This window comes from Chiloscyllium plagiosum, unplaced genomic scaffold (assembly GCF_037043375.1).
Source record: "Chiloscyllium plagiosum isolate Xiang-an unplaced genomic scaffold, Cpla_swu_hap1 HiC_scaffold_5, whole genome shotgun sequence".
NCBI classification, from domain to species: Eukaryota; Metazoa; Chordata; class Chondrichthyes; order Orectolobiformes; family Hemiscylliidae; genus Chiloscyllium; species Chiloscyllium plagiosum.
Window position 1 is genome coordinate 79,161,331 of NW_028270143.1, and position 19,403 is coordinate 79,180,733.

A 19,403-nucleotide genomic window follows, 5' to 3' on the forward strand; every position below is an offset into this window, starting at 1 on the left:
AGTGATTAGTATTAAAAGGGAATGTTTCTCCCAGAATAGAAAACATTTAGGGGAGTATTTGAGTTCAGAGAATCAGCCAAGAATATGAATAAATGAAAATATAAACAAGTATATACTTTCCTGAAGTAGAAGAAAAAGATGTTAATTTACTGTATATAGCACTTTTCAAAGCCTACAGACAAAGCATCTTTGAACTGTAGCCACTATTGTGTAAGAGGTTGTGCAATTTCCCAAAAGACAGATTCATGAGATGCTAAATGGGAAAAAGACTCAAAATAATTAATTGATTACAGTACTGGTAGACCTGCTTTGTCAGCAAAGGTGCTAATCACAATTATTAGTTTTAATAAAAAACAATGGGAAACAGTGATTCTGTTTCAATGTCTATTAGAGGTTTAGACAAATATTCAAGAATGAAATTTCTGAACTAGGTAAGACAGGACCTTAGTGGCGGTGAAACAACTATCAGAAACTGCAATACTGACCATGAATTAAGCCAGAATTTAAGAGCTTTCCAAAATATACTGAGTAACTTTAGAGGAAGCAGGGTTCAATCTTTCTCTTGTATTCATTCTCTCGCTTTAAAAAAAATGCAGCTGAAGTACAAAAGTGATTTCAGAAAACAATACCGGTGAAGTCTAATGATATGAACATTAATTAGGATTAGATGTCTTAAGTGATACCAGACAAATAAACTGTTTAACTGTTATGGTAAAAATAGAAATGGCTGAAAAGAATGTAGGTTCTTTATTGGAATTAGAAGAGAAATGCCATCCAAAAATCTTTAGGATAATTGAGGTTCGAAGAAGTTTGATAGGTAGAATTTAAAACAGAATATTTTGGGCAGGGATCAGATACAAAGAAGACAGCCTTTTCTAAAAACAATTATTTTTGTCAGCTCTAAAGGTAGATATACAAAGATGAAGAAGGAAGACAAAGTTAATTCAGACTGATGAGGCAGCAAGTCTGAACATGATTAATTTGAACCAAAATGCAGTATCAGATGCAACAGGCTTTTTTTTTAAAAAAAATGAAAATCACACAACAGTAAAACTGCCAACTATCCAAATCAAACCAAATTGTTTACCCAAGTATTTGCCTTCACAGAATCACAGATTAGCATAGCACAAAAAGGATACATTCAGCCCCTCAAGTTTGCTCTGGCAGTCTTGAAAGGTCTATTCAGCCATGTGCTCACTCCTCTACTACTGCCACATATCTGAAATTATTTTCTCCAAGTGCTTTATCCAATTCCCTTTTGATTAATTGTGGTGCATCTGTTTTCATTAGATGGTCAGGCAATGCATTCCAAATCCTAACCATTCCCCGCATTTTAAAAAAGCTGTTTACCCTCATGTTTGGTCGGGTTTGTTTTTGTCAATCACCTTCAATCTGTTCACCTCTGGTTATTGATCATGTGGCCATTGGAAGCAATTTCTCTCAGTGAACTCTGATTTTCAGATTTGATTAAAATGCCCTCGTAGCCTTTTCTGCCCTAAGAACAAAAGACTCAGCTTTTCCAAGTCTAAGAACAAAAGACTCAGCTTTTCTCATCTCTGCAACAATTCTATTGCATTTCTTCTGTGTGCCCCAAGTATCTTCACGTCCTTCCTGACATATTGTGCCTAGAATTGGACACAATTCTCCAGTTGGAGTTGAATTAGTGCTTCAGAAAAATTTAGTAAAGCTACCTGGCCTCACACACAATGGGCAGGATTTAGCTTTGTTGGGTTGGGTGGGGGAGCAAGCAGCAGCAACTCACCATTTGAAGAACTAGTGGGAACCCACATCACCTTTTAATAGAAGATTATTACTTCAATGCACTCCTGACCTCCCACTGAGTTAAGATCCTCAGTGGGTAGAAATCTTGCTTCAGAGATTATGAGTTGATAAGAGCTTGGGAGCTGAGAAATATTAGGAAAAAAAGGCAAAACAAAAGTGAGGACTGCAGATACTAGAGATCAGAATCTAAAAAAAGTGTGGTGCTGGAAAAGCTCAGCAGGTCAGGCAGCATCTGAGCAGGAGTATCGATATTCCATGGATACACCCTTCACCCTTATTCCTGACAAAGGGCAGAGCCTGAAACGTCAATTCGCCTGCTCCTCGGATGCTGTCTGATCTGCTATGATTTTCCAGCACCACACTAAACAGCTAAGAAATATTGGCTGCATTATTGGAAGCTTGCACAGATGATCAGTGATGGGTCATCCAGATTCATTTAAGTAAGGTGAAATAGCTTCTCAGGGAAGGAAGGAGAGGGGGCGCAGAAAAAGAGTTGAGAGACAGTCAGCCACAAGGCTCGGGATGTTGACATCACAATCACCACAGGGCCTCCTGCCACAATGCTAAATCCCTCAATCAGGCACAGAATGCCCAAGAATAAAGGGACCCTCTGAAGGTCACCAGTAACCTTCCCAGATGATAGGTTGCCTGCCATTTGCTGATTCGATACCAGCAATTGTGGAATGAGGCACTCAGCTGGCCTTTGGGAAAGAAGGATGGCCGAAAGCCTTCTCGCTCTTAACTTCAGAGGGAAGGCAGGAAAGCAGCTGAACCTCCATTCAGAAAGACTCAATCACAGCATGTACATGTCTTTGAACCTGCCTTCCAGAGGTTGAAGTGGCGCTCTGGATTGCATGTATTTTATTACATGTGTTTTCAATCTAACCTGTTATCAGGTTCTTGCTGTAAAGTTATTGCACTTGGCTTGTATTAATCTTTTCATTCCGCCTACCAGGATATATGTTTCACACTTTTGCATGTTGATTTTCATCTACCACATTTCTTTCATATCCACCAGCATTCCTCCAATTCATGGAATTCCTTCTATAACATCATTGTGGGTTGACCACAACACATGGATTGCAGCAGTTCACCATCTTCTCGAGGGTATCAATGGTCAGGCAATAAATGCCAACACAGTCAGTGACATCCACATCCAACAAAAAAAATCTTATTGAAGGTTATTTCTACTTTCAAAAACAAACCAGAACTAAAATCAATACAACTTCATTAAGGAGATGACACTAAGTGTGTGCTCAGTAGAATCCACTCCTCCCAAGAAAATCCTTAAGACCATTGGTGCAATCCTGAAACATGTGGACTTTTCAATATCTTGGGAGTTTGTTCTCAATTAAAGCAGATTCAAGGGGCCGAACAGCCTAATCATGTTCTTATGGTAGTTCGCAAGTTCAGCCTTTGAATGACGAAAGAAGAAAAAAGGTTCAGGATCTCAAGAACAAGACAAAGTTCATGGTTTACCGAGCAATAGTAATCTCTGCAACCTTGTACGCTTCAGAGCGTTGGACAACTTGCAGCAACCAGTTTTTGTACTTTTGAGGTCCCACCAAAGAAGCATCCACAGCACACTCCAAATCTGACAAGAAAGGTTGTTCAACAACAGCGCTGTCTCCCAAACCAACACGCTTGGCATGAAAGAGGCTGATTGCTAAAACCAGCACTGGACAATTTGTTTGCCTAACAACAGAATTCCCAAACCAACTGCTCTGTTTGGAACTTGGTTATGACAAGAGGCTCCCAGAAGAAAAGCAGAAAGTCTTTAGCAAAGTCCTTAACATATCCATGAAGAAGTTCAAATATCCCCACAGACCAGGAACTCCTGGTTTGTGACCAGCCAAAATGGAGATGGTTCATTTGGGAAGGTACCAGACATATCAAGACAGCTCATCGGGAACACCCAGAGGTGTAGTTGAAGATTTGGAGGTGGAAAAACCTTTATTTCCATGATTTTCTTCAGAGGTTTCAGTACCTTATTCTTCACGTTGTCTTCTATATTTCTACTTGATTGAAATAGGGCTATAAGTCTTTGATTGTTTTAATATGCCTCATTAGGTTTTCAATAATGGGTATCTTCTTGAGTGTCTGCTCTCTCCAAATGTACTGAATTTTAAGGGGGTTTGTTGTAGCTCAGCTGGGCTCAACTGCCACACTGGCTGGAGTTACCATGAAGGAATCTCCTTCTCAACCTCTCTCCTTTCCTGACTGTAGTGACCCTCAGGTTACACCACCATATCTTTCTGACCCGATAAGACTATGGTGACTTTACCATTACTAATTACACATACAAGGCAACGCACAGAAATAGACCGAATAGTCCAACCAGTTTATGTTGTGGTCACTCTCAGTGTCAAAATACTGGTCATATTTAGGACTCTTTTCCTACTTTCCTTTTCCTTCATTTTTCTGTACAATCCAAACTTCAAAGCTGGCAGTTTTGGCCTTAATCATTAACTCTCATTAAGTTCTTTGAGAAAGTGACCAAACAGGCAGATAAGGGTAAAGCAGTTGCCGTGGTGTAAATGGATTTCAGTAAGGCGTTTAATAAGGTTCTTCACGGTAGGGTACTGCACAAAATCCAGAGGCATGGATTGAGGGTGATTTAGCGATTTGGATCAGAAATTGGCTAGCTGTAGGGAGACACAGGGTGGCGGTTGATGGGAAACTTTCATCCTGGACTTCAGTTACTAGTGGGGTACCACAAGGATTAGTTTGGGTCCACTGTTGTTTGTCATTTTTAGACATGACCTGGATGAGGGCAAAGAAGGATGGGTTAGTAAAATTGCAGGTGACACTAAGGTCGGTAGAATTGTGGATAGTGATGAAGTATGTTGTAGGATACAGACAGACATAGATAAGCTGCAGAGCTGGGCTGAGAGGTGGCAAATGGAGTTTAATGCAGAAAAGTATGAGGTGATTCAGAAAAGTGTGAGGTTGAGAGATGACTTAATTGAGATGTATAAGATAATCGGAGGGTTAGATAGGTTGGACAATGAGAGCCATTTTCCTCGGATGGCGATGGCTAGCACAAAGGAACATAGCTTTAAATTGAGGGGTGATACATATAGATCAGATGTCAGAGGTGGTTTCTTTACTCAGAGAGTAGTAGAGGCATGGAACGCATTACCTGCAACAGTAGTAGATTCGCCAACTTTAAGGGCATTTAAATGGTCATTGGATAGGCATATGGATGAAAATGGAATAGTGTTGGTTAGATGGGTTTCAGATTGGTTCCACAGGTCGGTGTAACATCAACGGCCGAAGGGCCCGTACTGCACTGTAATGTTCTAACCATTAATTCCTCAGCCTCACAACTCCGTGTAAAGATGATGGATTTCTATTCTACAGCTCCAATGTTTCACCTTGTATCTTTTTTCCATTGTTCTTAGTCATCTACTACCAGAACATCTGGTGTCCCATTCTTTCATTATTTTCAACATTCTAACTAATGTATTCCACAATCTGCACTGGACACAGCACTCTAACTGAAGTCATACTAAATTGTATATGGGTCATCATTACCTTTTAGCTTCAGTACTTCATACCACTTGAGATAAAATATATTTAACATACTGGAACTCTGCCTTCTTCTTTAAGTCAGTAACTGATCTACAGGTTAGCTTTCTCTGTATTTGTTTTAATCATTTCAAATATCTGTTTTAAACAAACATCTGCCCAGGATTTCAAAGGCAAGATTCAGATTAGTTTCTCACTAATTGCAATTTTCATCAACAAGGCTGAAGCACAGTTAGACACATAAATGCCCCTTTATATTTTAAAAATGCAACACTGCAGGTCAAGTTTCAGCATTACATAAGTAACCTTACAATGTTGGAGGAAGTCCACTCCAGAGTGACTTCGGTCCCTCATTACGAACAATTTGAATAAATGCATCCTAGAACACAAAGGAGAAAAAAATCCTTGTGTTATGCCAAACAATAACTTAAAATAAAACAGTCAAAAGCAAATCTGTCACAATATCTAGTAAAGCATGTTGTTTGCTTTTTCATTGAAAACACTTGGTAAAGTGAACATTATTCAGTTGGTAATAATGCATTAGCCACATAGCTTAAATCAGTGGTTTATTTCAAATATATCAGTAGCATACAACATTTGGATGATATGTCAGTCTGATAATAAATGCATATATGTGGAAACAAATCCTATAGATAAAATGGTTAATTTGCTTTGGTAGCGAATCTAAGGGGGTCTGCCAATAATAAGGCTTAGCCCTCCCTATTTAGGCTTTTTAACAGAGTGTTTCAAGAATGCAAGTTAATAACATTGCGAAGAGGGACAAGATATTTAGGACCTGTGTGAACTGGGTAACCAAACATGCATCTCTTTAATTAATCAGATCCAAGTACTGTGAAATTAATGGAACAAGAAGTGAGAAGGAAGTATAAAGCACAGGTGACAAATTTAATGACAAATCAGATAAGAGAAAGAGAAATAAGTGTGAGGTAAAAGATTAGATTGACAGAGAGGATAAGGAAAAATAATAGGTTTGAATTTTTAGGTAATTAGTAATATCACTGACCAGCTATCGAAAAGTCCAGGCTAATGCTGTGAGCACATTGTTTTTTACAACAATTGTGTAACTGTCTTGGTTATAATTCCTGATTAAACCAATTTGCTCACTAATGACCTTTAAATCGGTAGAAAATCTGCTATCCTTGCACGTGCAAGCCCACTTCTGACTCCAAACCTATATAACATGGTGACTCTAAAATGTCCCTCTGAAATGGCCAAGCATGCGGCTTAGTTTAAAGCCAAATTATGGACAGGAAACAAATGCTGTCCTTGCAATGATACCAAAATTTCACAAAAGAATTAAAACTCCAACAATAAGTAAAGCTTTATGAGATGAGATACATACTTGTGTTAATTTTCACTGCCATGGAGGTTATTCAGAAGTAATTAACGCTAATTCCATCATTAATAGGATACTTACAATGAGATAGTATTGCCATAAAGAATTTTGTCTATTTCCAATTCAAACTCAACAGCAAGAAACCATTTTTGAGAAGCCAACAGCAGTGGTGTTTCTTAGTTAGCAACTTTTGGAATTCCACTTTTGAGCATGTGTGAACTTGCTGCAGGATTTGCAGGAAAGAATGGATCTGGGACACATCAATTGTAGAATGAAAGACTGGCAGTACAAATGGGAACTGAACATTGGACTGCTTTTAAAAAATAAACAATGCAGGCCTAGTCAAAGGTATATTTCTCAGTAAGGGGAAAGATAGTGAAAACTAATTCAGGAGTTTCCTGGATAACAACAGAGATTAAGAAGAAGAAGAAAAAAAATGTATTATGAGAAATGTCGAGCAGATAGTACAATGGAGAACGAGGTTGAAAATAGAAACTTCAAAGGGCAAGTAAAAAAGGAAATACCGAAGTTTTTTGTAGCAGATAAATAATAAAGCATGGTAAGGCGAGGGCTGCGGCAGATCAGGGACCAAAAGGAGATTAATTCTTGTTTAGCACATTTAAAGAAAAGATACTTCAGACATTTAGATTTAAAATTAAGAGGGAGGAGGTGATATGATAGGCAGTTTATACTTAAAAAATGATTTGACTCAAGGACCAGACGTAACAACTTCTCTCAAAGTTAATATCACGTTAGGTGAATGCAGGTTAAGGAAAGCCAGAAATGATTTCTTATTTCTGCTATTCACCCAAGATGAATAAAGGGCTTTTGCCCGAAATGTTGATTTTCCTGCTTGTCAGATGCTGCCTGAGCTGCTGTGCTTTTCCAGCACCACACTCTTGACATTCAACCAAGATCATGGCTGATTTGCCCCAGGCCTCAACTCCTCTTTTGTCACCACCTCATCCTGGATGGAGGGACCTTGGGTTCATGTCACATTACAGGTGATCACCATTGCACTACACACACACACATATATATATATATTCCTACACACACACACACACACACACACACAGACAAGGACCCACATGCACACATATATTTTGTGTGGTGAATTTTTTTGGTACTTGCAGAGTAACATTGCACTTTGCTCAAAAACCACATACATTCATGTAGAACTCTAAGCTCAAAAACTGCATGAATTTATGTAAAACTCTGTTATCTCACTTTTTAGATTGGAATCAATCTAAACATCAGGTCATAGACAGAGAACACAGGGGGCTAACACCTTCAACATATTGTCTAGCTATCACCATTGTTAACAGCTAACCAGAGAATGCAACTTTAAAAAAAAGGGTTTTGTGATTTACACATGAAAGAAGTGAAACTATCACTGTATTCTAACAGATGAAAGGCTTAACAGACAATCAATTTTTCAATGTATAATTTCAGTTACATCACACTGCAAATTTTTGCTATAAATTCTGTTACGATCGAGCCCTCCACAATCACCTGATGAAGGAGCGTCGTTCCGAAAGCTAGTGTGCTTCCAATTAAACCTGTTGGACTATAACCTGGTGTTATGTGATTTTTAACTTCATCCTGGAGGAATCTTGATATTTCAAAAATCTACCTTCTCCTTAAGTACCTTCAGTGGCCAAGCCGCCTCAGTCCTAATTTGAACTAATCTGACTTGAAGGAACTTTAGCAAATCTGGGTCAATGGGGATCGGGGGAAAACTCTGTTAATTGGAGTCATATCAAGCATAAAGGAAAATAGTAGTTGGACATTGGTCATCACGACTCTAGGACATCTGTGCAGTCGCTGCTCAAAATAGTGCCTTAGGCCCAACCATCATCGGCAGTTTCACTAATGATCTTCCTCCCATCATAATGTCAAGAATGGGGACATTTGCTGACGCTTGCACAATGTTCAGTATTATTTCTGACTCCTCGGATACTAAAGCAGTCCCTGTCCATTTTCAGCAAAATGTTGATAATAGCTGGACTTTAGCTGGTACTGATACATTATGAGCAACATTATTGAGCAACCACGCTTGCAGGGAACATAAAGACTGACACTAAGAATTTCTAGAGGTGCATGAATTGAAGAAGTTAGTAAAGACAAATGTAGGTCCCCTCCAGACAGAAATGGGAGTATGCATGACAGGGTACAAAATGGCTGAGCAACTAAATACATACTCTGGTTCTGTCTTCATAATAGAGGACAAAAATCAGATACCAGAAATGTTGGAGGATGCAAGATTTATTGAGAGGAACGAACTGAGGGAGATCAGTATTAGTAGAGAAACGGTGCTGGGCAGATTGAGGGGATTGAAGGCAGATAAATCCCCAGGGCCTGATAATCAACAACCCAGAGTACTTCAGGAAGTCACCCGAGAAATAGTGGATGCACTGGTGGTCATCTTCCAGTATTCTTTAGACTCTGGAAGAGTCCCTGTCGACTACAGGGTAGCTAATGTAGAAGGTAGAAATGACAGCCAGACTACTGAGACCCCTCGGAATCCTAGTAGCACACAAACCCACCAACACTCTCAAACAAAAACTAACAAACTTAAAAGACCCAGTCCAACCCATGGACAAAACCAACGTCATCTACAAAATTCCATGCAAGGACTGCCACAAACACTACGAGGAGAAAGTGAGGTCTGCAGATGCTGGAGATCAAAGTTGAAACTTTATTGCTGGAACAGCACAGCAGGTCAGGCAGCATCCAGGGAACAGGAGATTCGACGTTTCGGGCACAGGCCCTTCTTCAGGAATGAGCAGAGAGTGTTCAGCAGGAGAAGATAAAAGGTAGGGAGGAGGGACTTGGAGGAGGGGCGTTGGAAATGTGATAGGTGGAAAGAGGTCAAGGTGAGGGTGATAGGTCGGAGTAGGATGGAGGCGGAGAGGTCAAGAAGAAGACTGCAGGTCAGGAAGGTGGTGTCGGGCTGGAGGGATTCGGCTGAGACAAGGTGGGGGGGGGGGGGGGGGGGGGGAGAAGAAGAAACTGGTGAAGTCCAAGTTCATCCCCTGTGGTTGGAGGGTTCCCAGTCGGAAGAAGGAAAAGATGGGGGGAAAAGATGCCGAGATGAGGTATTCCCATCCACCGCCTCCAACCTCATAGTCCCACAACCCCACACCGCCCGTTTCTACCTCCTGCCCAAAATCCACAAACCTGACTGCCCCGGACGACCCATCGTCTCAGCCTGCTCCTGCCCAACCGAACCCATCTCGGCATACCTCGACACGGTCCTGTCCCCATTAGTCCAAGAACTCCCCACCTACGTTCGTGACATCACCCACGCCCTCCACCTCCTCCAGGATTTCCGCTTCCCCGGTCCCCAACGCCTCATCTTCACCATGGACATCCAGTCCCTGTACACCTCCATCCCCCATCACGAAGGACTCAAAGCACTCCGCTTCTTCCTTTCCCGCCGTACCACCCAGTACCCTTCCACCGACACCCTCCTTCGACTGACCGAACTGGTCCTCACCCTGAACAACTTTTCTTTCCAATCCTCCCACTTTCTCCAAACAAAAGGAGTAGCCATGGGCACCCGCATGGGCCCCAGCTATGCCTGCCTCTTCGTAGGGTATGTGGAACAATCCATCTTCCGCAACTACACTGGCCCCACCCCCCATCTTTTCCTTTGCTACATTGATGACTGTATCGGCGCTACCTCGTGCTCCCACGAGGAGGTTGAACAGTTCATCCACTACACTAACACCTTCCACCCCGACCTCAAATTCACCTGGACAGTCTCGGACTCCTCCCTCCCCTTCCTAGACCTTTCTGTTTCTATCTCAGGCGACCGAATCAACACGGACATCTACTACAAACCAACCGACTCCCACAGCTCCCATCCTGCCCCCTGTAAAAACGCCATCCCATTCTCCCAATTCCTTTGTCTCCGCCGCATCTGCTCCCAGGAGGACCAGTTCAAAATACGTACAACACAGATGGCCTCCTTCTTCAAGGACCGCAATTTCCCCCCCGACGTGGTCGACGGCGCCCTCCATCGCATCTCCTCCACTTCCCGCTCCTCCGCCCTTGAGCCCCGCCCCTCCAACCGCCACCAGGACAGAACCCCACTGGTCCTCACCTACCACCCCACCAATCTCCATGTACAGCGCATCATCCGCCGTCACTTCCGCCACCTCCAAACAGACCCCAGCACCAAGGATATATTTCCCTCCCCTCCCCTATCAGCTTTCCGTAGAGACCACTCCCTCCGCGACTCCCTTGTCAGATCCACACCCCCCACCGACCCAACCTCCACTCCCGGCACCTTCCCTTGCAACCGCAGGAGGTGCAACACTTGCGCCCACACCTCCCCCTCACTTCTCTCCAAGGCCCCAAAGGAAACTTCCATATCCGCCACAGATTCACCTGCACCTCCACCCACATCATCTACTGCATCCGCTGCAGCCGGTGTGGCCTCCTCTATATTGGGGAGACAGGCCGCCTACTTGCGGAGCGATTCAGAGAGCACCTCTGGGCCACCCGGACGAACCAATCCAACCACCCTGTAGCACAGCATTTCAACTCCCCCTCCCACTCCACTGAGGATATGCAGGTCATTGGACTCATCCACCGCCAAACCACAACAACGCGACGGTCGGAGGAGGAGCATCTTATCTTCCGACTGGGAACCCTCCAACCACAGGGGATGAACTTGGACTTCACCAGTTTCTTCTTCTCCCCCCCCCCCCACCTTGTCTCAGCCGAATCCCTCCAGCCCGGCACCGCCTTCCTGACTTGCAGTCTTCTTCTTGACCTCTCCGCCTCCATCCTACTCCGACCTATCACCCTCACCTTGACCTCTTTCCACCTATCACATTTCCAAAGCCCCTCCTCCAAGTCCCTCCTCCCTACCTTTTATCTTCTCCTGCTGAACACTCTCTGCTCATTCCTGAAGAAGGGCCTGTGCCCGAAACGTCGAATCTCCTGTTCCCTGGATGCTGCCTGACCTGCTGTGCTGTTCCAGCAATAAAGTTTCAACTGCCACAAACACTACATAGGACAAACAGGAAGAAAGTTAGCTACCAGGATACACGAACACCAGCTAGCCACAAAAAGACACTATCCTCTCTCCCTCGTAGCCCTACACACGGATGAAAAAAAAACACCATTTCGACTGGGACAACACATCTATTCTGGGACAGGCTAAGCAAAGACATGCCAGAGAATTCCTAGAGCCCTGGCACTCCAACCACAAAACCATAAACAAACACATAGATCTAGATGCCATCTATCAACCCCTCAGAAAACGAACAGGAAATGACATTACCACAAACTCCAGGAACCCCATCCAGGAGAAAGATATAAATAGAAAGCAGGAGACAACAGCTTCGCTTCACTTGGAGGTTGCCACTGATGATGTTACCTAGCCAGGTAATGAAACGTCTGGATATCAAACCTACAGCTCAGCGAGCAAACCTACACCCTAAATGTTACTCCAATATTCAAAAAGGGAGGTAGAGAGAAACCACAGAATTATAGACCAATAAGTCTAACATCGGTAGTGAGGAAAATTCTCAAATCCATTGAGGACTTTATAGCGGAGCATTTTGAAAGCAGTGGCAGAATCAGACAGTGTCAGCATGGATTTATGAAGGGGAAATCATGCTTGACAAATCTGTTGGAATCCTATGAAGATGTAACTAGTCAAGTTGACAAGGAGGAGCCAGTTGATGTGGTATTTTTGGACTTTCAGAAAGCATTTGATATAGTACCGCATAACAGATTGTTGTTCAAGATTATAGCATATGAGATTGGGGGGATGTATTGAAATGGATAGAAAACTGGTTGACAGAGAGGAAACAAAAAGTTGGAATGAATAGGCCTTTTTTAAATTGGCAGGCAGTAACTAGTGGGGTGCCATAGGGATTGGTGCTAGGACTGCAGCTATTCATAATACATATTAAAGATTTGGTTGAGGAAACAAAATTAAACATCTCAACATTTGCAGATGACTCCAAGAAGGCAGATTACTATCTGAATGGCTATAAATTGGGAGAGGAGAATGTGTAGTGGGACCTGTATGCACCAGTCACTGAAAGTAAGCATGCAGGCGCAGCAGACAGTAAAGAAGGCAAATGGTTTGTTGGCCTTCATTGTGAGAGGCTTTGAGTACAGAAGCAGGGATGTGTTGTTGCAGTTATACAGGGCATTGGTGAGGCCACAGCTCGAATATTGTGTGCAGTTTTGGTTTTGTTTTCGGAGGAAGGATGCTCTTGCTTTTGGGAGAGTGTAACAAAAGTTTACCAGGCTGATTCCAGGGATAGCAGGACTGACGTATGAGGAAAGACTGACTAGGTTAGGATTGTGTTTGCTGGAGTTCAGATGAGTAAGGGGGTGGGGAAGTCTCAGAGACTGATAAAATGCTAACAAGAGTAGACAGAGTGAATGCAGGGAGGATGTTCACTATGTTGGGTGCGTCCAGAATCAGGGGGTCACAGTCTGAAGTTTCAGGGTGGATAATTTCGGACAGAGATGAGGAAACATTTCTTCACCCAAAGAGTGGCAAGCCTGTGGAATTCATTACCACAGGAAGTAGTTGTTGCAGGATTAGGCTGTTGGATTGGAAGATCAGTCATGATTGTGATGAATGGCGGAGCAGGCTCGAAGGGCCAAATGGCCTCCTCCTATCTTCTATATTTCTATTCAATCCACACAACTGCTAGTCAATGATCATTTCCAACATCAAATAATCTAACCATCATCCCTATAAGTTCAATAATATTATCCATCACTGAATCCCTAAACTGTAAGCATGAGGATGTTCATTTCAACCAGAAACTGAATTGATCCAGCCAGCAGTTGCAAGAGCAGATGAGATGTTCGGAACCGCGCAGCAAATAACTCAAGTCCTGTCTCAATGCCGGTGTACCATCTGCAAAGCTTACGTGAGGAATGGCTACTCTCTATCTGCTTGTTATGGTACAGCTCATAACACTCAAGAAGCTCGATATCATCCAAAAAAAAAGCAGCCCAACAACATAGACTGCAGCAATTCACAAAAGCTGCTTTTACAACACCTTCCAATCCCAGAATGTCGATCACCACCAAGGCCAAACAGATGCAAGATGACAACATCATTTGCAAGTTCCTGTCCAAGTCATAACCATCTTGGACTTGGATAATATTGACAATTCCTTTACTGTCACGAGGTCAAAATCCTGAAATGTTGTTCCTCACAGCACCTTGGGTGTCACTACACCACAAGGATTGCTACAGTTCAAGAAGGTAGCTCACCACCACTATCTCCAGTGCAATTTGGGATGGGCAACAAAATGCTGGTCTAGACAGTAGAATGAATGAATAAAAAGGAAGAATTAACCTGTTTGAGCTTTTTAAAAGAGGTTGATTAGAGTTCTGGTGTTGATGTGGTATACATGGTTTTCCAAAAGGCTTTTGATACAGTACTACACAACACACTTATGAGCAAGACTACACCTCATGGAATGTAGGCATAGTAGTAATGTGGACATATGTTTGAGTGACAGAAATCAAAAATAAATGATGAACAAATGTCTCCGACTGGAGATAAGCTTGTAATGGAGTTCCCGTGAGTCAATGTTTTACATGAATTCCCTGCTCTTTCTGAAATATACTAATTACTCAGACTTGTGTGTACTCAGGGCACAATTTCAAAATTTGCAGATGATCCAGCAATCAGAAATATTGTGAATTGCATTAGACAGCAGATGAAATTCAATGCAGAGAAGTGTGAGGGGATTCGTTTGGAGGAATAATCTAGAGTGATCATATAAAATACTCATTGGGAAGGGATTAGAAAAGAAGTAGCATGAAAGGGAGAATTAAATAGCAGAAAAGAAGAATATAAAAATGAAGTAAATGAAGAATGCTATAGGGTGCAGGCATTAAGATATTTAATCATGTAGCTGGTGATCATCCTTAAAGTCCAACTATTTTCACAATGGGAAATTAATATAGATAAATGAAGGTGATGTTGCTAGAGTCCAAGGATAATTGGGCTACTCTCTCATTAGAGAGATGAGCAGTAATGAGTTTAAGCTGAAGGTCATCACACCTCAGCCGACGGAAGAGCTTGAAAAGGAGGGACATTCATGGTGAAGTCAGCTGGTGAGGGAACTGAACCTGATAACTGAACCAGCAGCCATGCGTAACATCAAATTCACCAAAAGATTTCACATGAAAATTGCATCATTAAATAAACAAATACATCGGCAAGTAACAGAAAAGCTATCATAAAGCAACAGTCAGGAAATAAATTAAATGCAGATAATTTAATGATTCACAGATGTTGTGAAAATTCATTAATAAACTGCAGCAATTAACTTATTGTTAAGTTTTCCACATTGCAGCAATACATAGAAATAATGATAAATATCATAAATGTGGCTTTAGGAAAGGATATGAACTGTGAAGAATACAGTGAGAAATAACAAGTAGCAAGTTAATGGAACACAATTTGCAAGGCAAACACCAGACTACCACAACCGTTCTTTAATATTAAATAAGTAAACACACACATACAGATTGAAACAGGAAACCTTTAAATAGATAAACGGATGTTGGTTAACAGACAAGAGATAAGAAAGTAAATCAGTCAATAGAAATTAATTAACTGACTGAAGGTAACTATATGAAGCTGTTCCGTACAAATTCGTCCATATTCCACTGCATTCTTCAGGTCCAGCACTACTTCCAAGGACTTTGAACATACCAATCATGAAAATTCTCTTGATGGTTTTTCAGAAATTTCTCACTTCTCTTTACACACTAATTTTCCCAGTCTATATGAAGATCATCAAAACTTCCAGTTAAAATTGACATATATTCCTTTCATCCGTTGTCTACAGCTAATAATCTTCCCAGTATTTGGTGACCTATAGTATAATAGCTGTTTTTGCTTAATTTTAGCGATAAAGTTTCTGTCTTTGATCTCTCATTTGCTTCATGCCTATCTAGTGTTCTCTAATAATATCTTTAATAAGTTCTGTTATCCACATAGTAGCCCTCCCCTATATACTTCCTTTTTCAATAACGTCTATGGGAATGCCAAATGCCCAAACCTCTCCTTTTCCAGTTAGTTCAGTGTTAATTCTGCTGCCTTGCACCTCTGTGCATTTACCTGTCTGAACTCACCCACTACAATCTGCTTTTCTCAATCCTCCTTTTCAGTCTTCTTTCTGAACTGCTCTTGATTCAAATGTTTATCTGGTTCTCCCAGAGATAGAATCAGAGAATGCCTACAGTGTAGAAACAGGCTATTCAGCCCATCGAGTCCACACTGACTCCAAACAGGGTCAGACCCACTCCCTATCCTATCCGCATAATACTGCATTTTCCATGGCAAAACCACCTCATTTGCACGTCCCTGGACACTATGGACAATTTAGCATGGTCAATCCACCTAAGCCGCACATCTTTGACTGCAGGAGGAAACCAGAACACCCAGAGGAAACCCACGGAGAAATGGGGAGAATATGCAAACTCCACAAAGACACCCAAGGGTGAAATCAAAGCTCGGTTCCTGGTGCTGTAAGACAGCTGTGCTAACCACTTGGCCACTGTGTTACCCTGTACCACTCTATACCTTGTTTCTTGTGCTCAGACCATTGTGTATAGGAGTCGGGATGTCATGTTGAGGTTGTACAGAATGTTGGTGAGGACACTTTTGGAGCACTGTATAGGCAGTTCTGGTTGCCCTGCTACAGAAAGGATATTATTAAATTAAAGAGGGTACAGAAAAGATTTACAAGGATGTTACTGGGAATGGAAGGTTTGAGTTATAAAGGAGAGGCTGAGACTTTTATGACTGGATCTTTTTGAATTCCCCAAGAGATTAGGGAATCTTGCTTTCTCTATGGCAATGATTCAGCCAGAGATGATTTTTCAAACTATCAGGTCCTATTTTTCCTATAGTGTAAATTGTTGAAATTTGATACTTTTGCATTTGTCCTAATGAGTGCAAGATTAAAAGCTTCAGATTGCTTTCTTCATGGAGACAAATATTCACTAAATTCAAAACCAAATTTGGATAAATGACAATTTGTTAAATTTATTCTGAGCATATGGTTATTGTTACAAAGCTCACATTGATTGTTCATTTTGAGTCCCATGGAGAATGTAGTAGTGAGCTTTTTCCTCAAAGTACTGAAATCCTTTTATTTTGTAGTGACCTTCTGCATAGTGACTCAGCTGTGATCAGGAAATAATTTACATCCATGTTAAGATGTAATAGGATTTGGAAATAGCGATACCACTGAACTTGTCCCTCTTACGTGCACATCTGAAGTAATCTGTAGTTAGTGTGCCAGGTGAGTTACCAATCAAGTGAACTGTTGCACTTTCGATGATATTGAGCTTTTTAAGTACTGTTGCAGTTACAGCTGGATGAATGATAAACATTCTTGAGGAGCAAGAATTTTTTTTTAAAACCTCTCTATGGCTCATGAGCTACAATGCAGTGCTCTTCTAGGTTAAAAAGATGTGGTTATAGCATTTGTTGAAATGTCCATTACTTGGTAATTGTGCACTAACAACATTACCAGCTGTTTATCAAGGTGGAGATTATCTTTTAGATAAAATATTGCCTGACAGAGGATGTCGAGACAATTTTTATACAGGATATACTTTTAAAAACGAAACTTTTGCACATGTATAGGGGTAGAATGGGTCAATTTTGTGTGTAGCAATGGGTTGATGTAGACAGCAATGGAGACTGGAAGGTACAAAGCAGTCCACTGGACTCAGGAATCTGTGGAGATTCTAGAAAATAATGTTCAAATCAGCAGGAAGCATGGGTTGAGGCATAGAGGAATAGAAACAGTGAGTGTTGGTGTTAGTCCTAGTTGGAGACAATCTGGTAAGCTGTTGGGGTAATATCACATATTAATACAGACAAGACATGAACAATAGGTAAAGAATGAAGAGACCCAGAAGTTGAGAGATAAGGAGGTCATCAACCTATAGCAGCTACAGGAAGTGTTGAGTGATCAAGCCTTCAAACCTAAGCAGTAGGAGAGTAGAGAGAAAACAAATGCAAGGCCATGGAGTAAAGGCAAAGAACCTCATCTTTGGAATAGTGGAATTATCTGAATAAAAGAAGCGGTGAGGAGGATTAGGGAAGCTGCATAGCAACACCTGGTGGTGTGACAAGGTAATTAATACAATTAACTCTTCACATTTTATCAGTGGAATTCCAATGATAATGTTTCCTTTTATGTTGAAAATGATTTATGTTCTCCAGACAAGACTTTGAACAAATAATCCTATGATATCATTTCTGCACCTTCATAACTTTGGTTATTGAATATCTTCTTTTGTCGGATTCATTCATGGGACATGCATATTGCTTGTTAAGCCAACATTTAATGGATGTTTCTAATTGCTCTTGAAGGTGGTGGTGAGTTACCTTGTAGGTCTGCTGCAGTCAATGTGCTGTAGGTAAAGACACCCATTGTACTGTTAAGCAGAGTGTTCCAGGATTTTGACCCAGTGATAGTGAAAGATTGGCAAGATGTTTTCAAAGTAGGATGGCATGGTTTGGAGGGGAACTTGCAGGCGGCAGTATATGTATTTGCCTGCCCCTACTGCCCTTGTTCTTCCAGGTGGCAGAGGTCATAGGTTAGGAAGGCGCTGTCAAAGAAACCTTTATGAGTTGTTGCACTGCATCTTGCAAATTATACTAATGTACACAATAGGAAATAGTGTTTAAAATGTTAGAAGGGCCACCAATTCATCTGACTCATTGAAATGCATCCTCCCAAACCATAAATTCTTCTGTTTCAGTACTGGCTTAAAACTTGTTACATTTCTTAAGTTTTCAAATGCTGATGAAAGACATTGATCTAAGACTAATTTTCTCTCCTCACAGATCTACCTGACCTACTGTGTGTTTCCAGGATTACCTCTTTTCATTTCAGATTACCAGGAACTTGATTTGTTGACCATGTCTATGAAGGATCTTAGCAAATATACAAAGGAAGCTCGATTATCAGAAGTACTTGAGCAGGCAGTATTTCGTTCAGCTAATCAAATTCCGGATAACATAATTTAGCTAAGCATCGGGACCTTGCGATCTTGCTGGATAATCCAATATTCGGATAATCAAATGCCAGATAATCAAGGTTCCTCTGTATTTCTGAGAATACAGTAATTGTAAGAATACCTATAAAATTGTTCTCTCTAATCTTCCGTACAAAATCATTCTTCAGTTTCCAAGTGATATTGCTTTTGCATATAGTGACTGGCAATGGATACCTACATCAATAACGTTAAAAATCATACAACACCAGGTTATAGTCCAACAGGTTTAATTGGAAGCACACTCGCTTTCGGAGCGATGCTCCTTCATCAGGTGGTAGTGGAGGGCTCGATCGTAACACAGAATTTATAGCAAAGATTTGCAGTGTGATGTAACTGAAATTATACATTGAAAAATTGATTGTCTGTTAAGCCTTTCATCTGTTCGAATACAGTGATAGTTTCACTTCTTTCATGTGAAAAATCACAAACCTTTTTTATTTAAAAAAGTTGCATTCTTGGGTTAGCTGTTAACAATGGTGATAGCTAGACAATATGTTGAAGGTGTTGGCCCCCTGTGTTCTCTGTCTATGCCTAACCAATGTCCTGTGCTGTCACAACATGACCTCCCCATTCCTATACTCAATATATCAACCAATAAAGGCAAGTGTACCAAATGCCTTCTTCACTACCCGGTCTACCTGCA

The 19,403-nt window shown here is 41.3% G+C and overlaps 1 protein-coding gene across 4 annotated transcripts in view; it reads right to left on the reverse strand.

The window, feature by feature from the left end:
- slc25a40 (solute carrier family 25 member 40) overlaps positions 1 to 19,403 on the reverse strand; it is a 69,341-nt gene that overhangs the window by 37,055 nt on the left and 12,883 nt on the right. For all 4 annotated transcript variants that reach the window (XM_043690344.2, XM_043690346.2, XM_043690345.2 and 1 more), the window contains exon 5: positions 5,625 to 5,692. In XM_043690344.2, the coding sequence (XP_043546279.1) occupies positions 5,625 to 5,692 (68 nt within the window). The remainder of the gene's footprint in view (positions 1 to 5,624; positions 5,693 to 19,403) is intronic.